General features: G+C 36.0%; 1 protein-coding gene across 1 annotated transcript; it reads right to left on the bottom strand.

The window, feature by feature from the left end:
- Window positions 1-8,066: 8,066 nt before the first annotated feature.
- On the bottom strand, window positions 8,067-9,033 carry LOC124976428 (olfactory receptor 4F15-like). Its single transcript, XM_047539308.1, is given in 2 exon segments — window positions 8,067-8,408; window positions 8,410-9,033. Coding segments are annotated over 2 exon segments (966 nt in total).
- Between the last annotated feature and the right edge of the window lie 816 nt (window positions 9,034-9,849).

Genomic DNA, 9,849 nt, shown 5'->3' with positions numbered 1-9,849 from the left:
ATGCCCCAGGACCATGAGCTTAGCCATATGACTGTAGACACAGAAAATAGAAGTAATGAGAAGTAAAAATCCAAAGGAATCACTGGCTGATTAAAGTTGGAGTAAACATGGAGGAAAGTGAAGTCAAAGACGACACCAACATTTGAGCATGAATAGATAGGACAATAATAGGTCCCTTTCTAAAAATATGGAAGTCGAACATGGAATTTGTGGGACTGGAGAAAACAGATGTATGTATATTACAAGCATATGAATTTTAGGTACTGCTGAGATGTCTTTGTGGATATATGAGATAAGATATATTGAAAGAAATAGAGATACAAGATAAAATTGTATATAAGTCAATATAAAAGTAATAGAATTCTTAAGAGTGAATAAGAGCCCTGAAGGAAAGCGAATGGAGGAAAAATTTGCAAAAAGCAAAGATACAACTATGAAAAAGACCTGTGTTGATCATGTGAAAGGAGGTAAAGGAACGAAGATATGAGAAGGAACAATTAGAGAAGTAGAAGGATAACCAGTAGTGGGCTAAAAAGGAGCATATGAAGAATTAAGGAGTAGAAGAGAGAACAAAGGAGGGGAGGAGGGAGATTTTGATATGGTCAGTAAAGAATGCTAAGGTACAGGAGAAGAAATATAAGAATATAAAGATTTCTAATACATTGACATACATTTTCTACATTGTAAATGGGCAGTGTAGGCCTGTTGTACTATGGGCACATAAAAGTGTCAAATGAATTAATTAAAGAATGAATAGTACAAGGAACATGATAAAATTATCAAAGAATGAAAATATTAAAAGTCTCCTTTGGAGGTGGATGACAAAGTTTTCAGAGAACATACATCAGCAATCAGCAACGGTCAACAGCTTGAATGAAGAACTCCACCCATGAGACTGGTGAGGGATGAGAGGGGGAGCACTAGGTAAGTTGGAAGATCAAAAAGAGAGGAAAGTTTTCTAGTCATTAGACAGAAAGACCAGGCAGCTGGGCTGATCACTGAGTACAGACCTCACAGAGGCCTGAAAAAAGAAAAGGTGGGGCTAAGCCCCTGGGACAACTTGGTAAGAAGTAGGAGTAGTCAAACTCTGCTTCTTCCCTGACTGTCTGCTCCAGCTCTATTCTCATTCTTTAAGGGCTAAGATTTTCACCCTCCCCTGCCCATACCCTTAACTGCCCATACACAATGACTCTCCATAGTTGATGATTCCTGCCCCACCCTTTTCTCCAGCACCTAAAGCAAATGGCTGCAGAGAAGGTCGACATCACAAGGAGTTGAGGAAAACACTTCTCAATTCTAGAAGACAGAAACCTTGGCTCACTGATTAACTCACTATGGGTTTTGTTTGTTCTTCTCACCTACCTGTTTTGTCAAGGAAACTGAGAAAACAGCATCCTTAAAGATTAAGAATGATATAGTTTTGCAAGATCAAAGAGATCAAAAACAAAATCACTACAAACACACACCAATTCCTATATAAACAGTAAAAGCAGCAACTGACAGCAGCCCCAGAGGGTACTGACCAAATGATGTTGCAGAGATGTGGAACTGGCTGACTGGGATCACTTGGCCTGGGGAATTGTCACCTACTTAGCTGCAGTTTTCCCAGGGCAACCAAGCAGTTATACTCTTAATTAATGGAAGTATGAGATATTAATTTTTTGCCATTTTCTACAACTACTTTAAATCTTTATATTATGATAACTAAAGGTGAATTTCAGAATGACACTAAAAGACTACCCTTATCAGATTATAGTAGAATAAATCTAGAAATCAGCAGCAAGAGTAGAAACTATACAAACACAGCCACAGGAATTATATAAACACATGGAGATTGAACAATATACTTTTGAAGGATCGGTGAATCATTGAACAAATCAAAGAGGAAATTTAAAAATTCCTAGAATCAAATCAAAATGGAAATGGAAATACAATTGGCCAGAACCTGTGGGATGCAACAAAAGCAGTGTTAAGAGAGATGTTAATCCCAGCAGCTCAGGAGGCTGAGGCAGGAGGATCACAAGTTCAAAGCCAGTCTCATCAAAAGCAAGGCACTAAGCAACTCAGTGAGACCCTGTCTCTAAATAAAATACAAAATAGGGCTGGGGATGTGGCTCAGTGGTCGAGTGCCCCTGAATTCAATCCCCAGTACTCCCCGCAAAAAGAGGGAAGTTTATAGATATGAGTGTCTATATTAGAGAGAGAGAGCCCAAATAAATGGGATACATCTAAAGATTTTAGAAGGAAAAAAAAAACAGAAAAAAGTAAACCCAGAATCAGTAAAAAGAAAGAAATAATAAAGACTGCAACAGAAATAAATGGATGTGAATTAGTACAATCACTATGGAAAATGATATAGTGGTCCCTCAAAACCCTCAAAAAACTAAAAGGAGAACTACCATATGGTCCAGTAAAACCACTCCTGGGATTATATCTAAAAGAAATGAAGTCAGCATAAAAAAGAAATACCTATTTATCCATGTTTATTGCAGCAATATTTACAGCAGCCAACATATATAATCAGCCTATGTCCATCGACAAATGAACAGATAAAGAAAATATGGCATATGTACACAATGGATTATTATTCATACATAAAGAATAAAATTATGTCATTTTTCAGGAAAATAAGCCAGACACAGAGAGACATATATCACGTGTTTTTTCTCATATGTGAAAACTAAAAAAAAAAAAAAATTAGAATACCTGAAAGTAGAAGAGGAACTATTGGGAAAGCAAAAGGGAGGAAAAACAGCTGGAAAAGAGAGGGGAGGAAGGGAGAGAGTTAAACAAAATATGCTATATGTATATATAGAAATGTCTCAGTGAAACCCTTTAGTTTGTACAATTAATATGCATTAGCAATTTTAAAAGAATACTTGGAATCTTCAGAGTGACGTCTCTCATAGGAAAATGAGAGAATTGGAAGCCAAGGGTCCCTAGATAACTTCAGGATGAGGTCTGATCACCAGAAAGACTAAGGTATGATTAGAGAGTTCAAACTTGCAACCACATATATCCAACCTCCAGGAATGGGAAAGGGGCTAAAGTTCAGTTGATACTAATGAATGACCAATGAATAAATAAATCATGCCTACATGGAAACTCAAAAGGAAAGAAAAAGTTGGATAAAGTCCAGATTGCTGAATCTATGGTGTTGACTGGAGGGTGGTATACCTAGAGAAGGCATGGAAGTTATGCATCCCCTCCCATACACCTTACCCTTTATCATTTTTCTGACTGCTCATGGCTATCCTTTGTAATACCCTCCCTTTACAATACATTGATAAATATATGCAAAGTGCTTCCCTGCATTCTATGAGCACTGTAACAAATAATGGAACCCAAGGATTATGGGGATCCAATTCTGGTCAATCAGAAATGTAGGTGATACTTGCAATTGGCATCTGAAATGAAAGGGCAGATTTGTAGCTGTTCACTGTGGGATCTGACATTATCTCTGGTAGATAATTGTCAGATAGATAATTGAATTGAATTATAAGACTTTCTGTTGGTGTTCATTGAATTGCTTGTGAAACCTGTACACATCTGGCCACTGAAGTGTTCTGTGTTGAATGTGAAAGCACAAGGGAAAAACAGTTCACTTTTTTCCTTCACAACCCTGAGGTGTTATTGCTGGATTGTTATTGTTATTCAGGTTTCATTGCTAAGACCAAAATACCTGACAAGAATAACTTAGGGAAGGAAAAGTTTATTTGAGCTCATGGTTTCAGAAATTCAATCCATTCTTGGCTGGCTCCATTTCTCTGGGCTCAAGGTGAGGCAGAATATCATGGCATAAAGGGTATGGCAGACAATAGCTCATGGCAGCCAGAAAGCAGAGAGATCAAGAGTGAGCACTAGGAAGAAAATATTAAAAAATTATGAACTACTTCCTCTAACCATGCCCTACCTGCCTATATTTACCCAGTAATTTATTCAAAATTATTAATTCACAATCCACTGATTAGGTTACAGCTCTCATAATCTAATCATGTCACTCCTGAACATTCCTGCATTGTCTCATACATGAGATTTTGGGCAATACCTCATATCCAAACCATAATAATAGTAGTTCTTATTTTAATTTTTTGAAGGACTTTCATCAGTTTTCCATAATGGCTGTACCAATGTACATTCCTACTAGCAGTGTCCAAGTGTTTCCTTTTCTCCACAACCTTTCCAACACTGGTCTTTTGTCTTTTTGATAATAGTCAGTCTTAGAGATGTGAGGTGACATCTCACTGTGGTTTAATTTGTGTTTCTCTGGTGATTATTAGTGTTGAACACCTTTTCATATGCCTGTTGGCCATTTTTAGTCCATCTTTGAAAAAAATCTTTGAGTTATTTTACTCACTTTTAAACAAAATTATTTAGGGGCTTTGCTATCAAGTTGGACAAGTTCCTTATATGTTTTAGATATTAAACCCTTATCAGATATATGTTTTGAAACTTAGAAATCTCAACATTCTTCATCAGCTAAATTCCTTGTGTTCTCAAAAGTCAAAACAGAAGTTTAGAGGTGCAAGCATGTGGTAATATGAAAGACATAATAATAGAAACACAAACATGGAGTCAAAGCAGATTAGAGTAAGAATGTTCAAACTAGTAAGTAGAAAGAAGAATTTGTCAAAGAAAAAAATTGTTAAAGAAATATTAATGAAAGAAATTGTAGATACAAGTGAAATTTCATCAAATAAAAAGCTGCAAGAATAGAAAAACAAAGTGAAGAGAAAACATACAGAATGGGAGAAAATACTTCCGAATTGTACATCTGAAGAGAGGTTAATATTCAGGATATATGTGGAACTCAAACAACTAAATAGAAAAAAGTAAATAATCTGAATTTAAAATGGTCAAAGGACCTGCCTAAATAGGCATTTATTAAACTAAGACATACAAACAGTCAACAGGTATGAAAAATGCTCAAAGTAACTCTTCATCAGGGAAATGAAAAATCAGAACAATAGTGAGATATCACTTCACCCCAATTAGAATGACTATTATCAAAAAGACCAAAAAATAATGCTGACGTGGTTGTAGAGAAATGAAAATTTTCATATGCTGTTGGTGGGAACGTAAATTGGTATAGCCAGCCATTTTGGAAAACAGTATGAAGTTTCCTCAAAAAAATCAAAAATAAAACTACTATATGATCCAGCAATCCTACTGCAAGGTATTATCCAAATAATATAAAATCAATATGTTGAAAAGATATTTGTACTCCCAAGTTTACTGCAGCATTATTCACACTAGTGAAGATAAAGAATCAACCTATATTACCATCATTGGATGAAAGGATAAAGAAAATTAGTATATATGCACAATGGAATAGCATTTGTCCATTAGTACAGTAGTATCTTTATAGATAACAATATCGTAGTGCATGTTTCACCAAAATAAATACAAGACAATATTTGGAATGTTTTAACTTTCCAAATGATAAACATTTAAGGTAATGTGTTTGCTAAATACAATGCTTTGATCACTAACATAAAATCTGATCACAATGTATACAATTATCAAAACATCACATTCTATATCATAAATATGAACAATTATTTTGTCAAATAAAAACAAAATCAAACTTAAAGAAATCACCCAAACAATAAAATTGTAGTTGACACAAATAAAGACATCCCATGTCCATGGATTGGAAGAACTAATACTCAGAATGTTCGTAGTACACAAAGAAATCTACAGATTCAATAAAAATTCCAATAACATTTTTCACATGAAATCCAATGAACCACAAAAGACTTCAAATAGCCAAAGCAGTATTGATAAAAAAGATCAAAGTTAAATGCACCATATTTCCTAACATCAAAATATACTACATATCTATAGCAACTAACATATTACTACATAAAAAACAACTCATAGGCAATGGAATGGAATAGAAAGCCCAGAAATGAGGCTGTGTGTTTGTGATCAATTGATTTTTGACAAAGTTCCCAAGAACAAGCAATGTAGAAAGGACAGTCTTTTGTAAATGGTGTTAGGACAACTAGATAGCCATAAGCAGAAAATCAGACTCTCATACTGTACACAACACATAAACTCAAAATTCATTAAATATTTAAATATGAGCCACAAATCTTTTAAAACTACTAGAAGAAAACATAGGGAAAAATCTCCATGACATTGGTCTGGGCAATGATTTTTTTTTTTATATGAATTCCAAAACACAGGAATCAAACAAAAATAAGACAGTAAAAGTCATCTATATTCTTCCTACTGGAGAAACATGACTATTAATATTTCAGCTTACATTTATATATTATATTAAAATTAGATCAAATTTTAAATCTTACTTTATTCCATTTTTTTTCTCTTATTAATCTATCCTGGGAAACTCTCTCTCTTATTAAATATTATTCTATAATAGCTAACCTGTACGAACATAATTCTACAGTGTGTCCATAAAAAATAATTTATTTAATTCAGAATTATTGTATCATGAACAAATTATTGACATAATATAGGGAGAAAATGGGAATAGAGAAATTGGCCCTAAATGAATAAATGTAACCTTAAGCTCACCAGTATGGATATTAAACCTGTTTTATGAAAAATAATCACATAATGATTAGGAATCCAGGCTCTGGGGTCAGACAGCCTGGGTTCAAATCCAAATCTACCACTTACTAATCTTTGACAAGTTATTTGACCTCTCTGTGCTGCAGTCTACAGATCTGTAAAAGGAGAATGGTGATAGTATTTATCTCAAAGACTGTTGTGAAGATTAAATGAGTTTATGGATAAAACTAAAAGCAATGCTGATGTTTGATATATACTCTGTAAATATTAACCTTATTATTCTTACTGATGAACTGAAGAAGGAAGGAAATAATAAATCTTCAATTCTTCAGGTGACACAAAACAATGAAAGTATACACCAGAATAAAATGAAAGCCAAGATCATGGAGACACATCAAAGATACTTCTGTATATGTGTTAGGCTTAAGACACAGTTAATGTGTGATACAAAAATTAGAAGATAAAATGAACTTTACTTCCAAGTTGATAGACACCAAGCAAATAATTACAGTCCAGGGAAGGAAGTCAGATGAATTTTTAAGCTGATAAAACCTTTGCAAATACCATCTGACTTCATCATCACCGTAACTGTGAGTTCTATTGCCACCTGTAAAGAATTTCATTTCAGAGAGGTTAACTCAGTTAAGATAACACAAGTTATTTGATGCTACTATGACCAAAATCTCTGTTTATTAATTGCAAATTTTGTGTTATAAGACACCTCCTTTCACTGCAGACTCTTACTGAGCTAAAGACTGTGATAGGGAGAATGAGTAAACAAACCTGTTGGGCACAATCTACTTCAGGAGTAGAAGACCTGAACATTGGGTTGATCTGGCCTGCCGCTATTTTTGTGAAGAGTTTTATTGGACTTCAGCCATTAATTTTTGAGTTGTGTATGGCTATTTCCTAATTACAACAGCAAAAGTGAGTGACTACTAACAATCTAATACTTTGCAGAACATTTGACAACACCTGATCCATTTGAATAAACACAAAATAGGAAACATTCTTCAATGTATAGAACAAAGTGTGGAAGAAAGACTTCTGCGTTAGAATATGTAAGACATCACAAATCCTAAAGATGATTGCTACTGTTTGCTCATGACTAAGATAATAGAGCAGAACAGGTGAAGAGGAGATGTAGGACACACAGATAGGAAAGCCTGGTGTGAACAAGTACACCAACAGTAGGGCAGGACACCTGAAAAACAGTAGTTCAGATGTCCTGCAAAACAAACTTATTTACACCATTAATATAGGTGAAAGCTATTATTGGCACTGTTCTTTAGGAATTAAATATAATATTTGATACAGTATAACCTTTGATTTCTATGTGGTACGTAAAATTCATCTTTCTCTTCAAGAAAAATGGCACCCTTTCTTCCATGGGAACAAAACAGATGCACCAGACAGTTGACGAATGCTTGTGAACACTCAATAATGCCTAGCAGAAAGTCTCATCCTCAAGAGGATTGGCTATTATGGACTTTCAACAGTAACTGATTTTGTTTCAACCACGTCACTCAGGTGATTTTTTGAACACCCAGGAGCAGACTGAACACTCTCCTCATTGCTACATTCATCTCCCTGTTCCTGAATGTGTAGATGATGGGATTTAGAAATGGAGTCAAAACTGCATCAAATACAGCTAGAAATTTGTCCAGATGTGTTGAAGGAGAAGGCCACACATAGAAAAAAATCAATGGACCGAAGAATAAAACCACCACAGTAACATGAGCTGAGAGAGTGGAAAGAGCCTTGGCAGAGCCTCCTGAGGAGTGCTTCTGCAGGGTAGCCAGGAGGAAGATGTAAGAGAGGACGAGCAGGAAGAATGCAGCCAGGGAGATGAGCCCACTGTCAGCAGGGGACCATGGACTCCAGTTTGTAAGTATTCGTGCAAGCTAGTCTGATGAACTGAGGTAGGTAACAGTAAAAGCTGTCCAATACATTGGGCCCACAGAAGGGCAAGTTAACAACAAAAGCCAACTGGGCTGATGAGTGAAGGAGACCAATGGTCCAGGCGCCCACTAAGATCAAAATGCACCTCCGTGGGCTCATGATGGTCAGGTAGTGCAGAGGCTTGCATATGGCCACATACCTCTCAAAGGCCATGGCTATGAGCAGCACCATCTCAGTGCCCCCAACAGCATGGCTAAAGAAGATATGAGCTACACAGCCCCCAAAGGAGATCACTTTCTGCTTCCTGAAGAGGTTGTAGATCATCTTGGGTGCTGCAATGGAGCCAAATATCAGATCAATGACAGAGAGGTTGGCCAGCAAAAAATACATGGGGGAGTGCAAGTAATGGTCAGAGGTCACAGTGACAACTATGAGGAGGTTTCCTGCCAAACTGGACACATAAAAGAGGCAAGAAAAGCAAAAAAGAAAAATCTGAGTCTCCCAGGAATTGGAGAGTCCCAGGAACACAAATTCAGACACTACAGAGTGCTTTGGTCCATTCACTGGCTCATTGGGTAGGTTCACTTTCATGTTTCCTAAAGGAAAGAATGAGAAAATTAAAATTATTAGTATTACATTATTTTCCTCTGTGGAAAAGTATATAAATTATTATAGCCAAATATTACCTGAGCATTTCACAAAAATGTTAGATTCTGCTGACCACTAAATGCTGTTGTTAGGTTTGTCAGTCAAGGAGCTTCCTCAGGGCTCGCTAACACCTGGAATGCGAGCGGTCCAGTGGACTGGCACAGGAGTGGCACCTGATAAAACCTCAAAATGCACTGACATTAACTTGCTGTGACAGTGTGATCAATGCTAACCATCCTCCCCTGGAGGAGGAGTAGCCAAGCGCGTATTCCAGACACACAAAGAAGACTGTCACATGGTGGAGAGCTGTAGGATTCTATGACTGATTTTTTTGCTCAAACCAGAAATTGCATTCTCTAATTTGCACTTCTAAGGCATTATTCATTCTTTAATACTCAAATCAAATGGCAACTCATCTGTCACCCCTTCCTTATGACCCTCTTATACGTCCACATTTACTTACTGTACTTGTTGGTCATGTGTCTTTTCTTCTGATATGATTGTAAACTAAACAAAACTATAAATCATTATTCTTTCAAGTTTTTATTTTGCTGGTTTCCCTATACAGTGTCTTGCAAATACTAAGGGATTGAAAAGATATATTGGACTACAGAACAATAGTAACAAAAACAGCATGGTATTGGTACCAAAATAGGCAGGTAGACCAATGGCACAAAATAGAAGACATAGAGACAAACGTATATAAATGCTGTTATCTCATAGTAGACCAAGGTGCCAAAAATATACATTGGATAAAAG

The sequence above is a fragment of the Sciurus carolinensis genome, chromosome 2 (genome assembly GCF_902686445.1).
Source record: "Sciurus carolinensis chromosome 2, mSciCar1.2, whole genome shotgun sequence".
NCBI lineage: Eukaryota > Metazoa > Chordata > Mammalia > Rodentia > Sciuridae > Sciurus > Sciurus carolinensis.
This window is presented reverse-complemented; position numbering and strand designations above follow the sequence as displayed.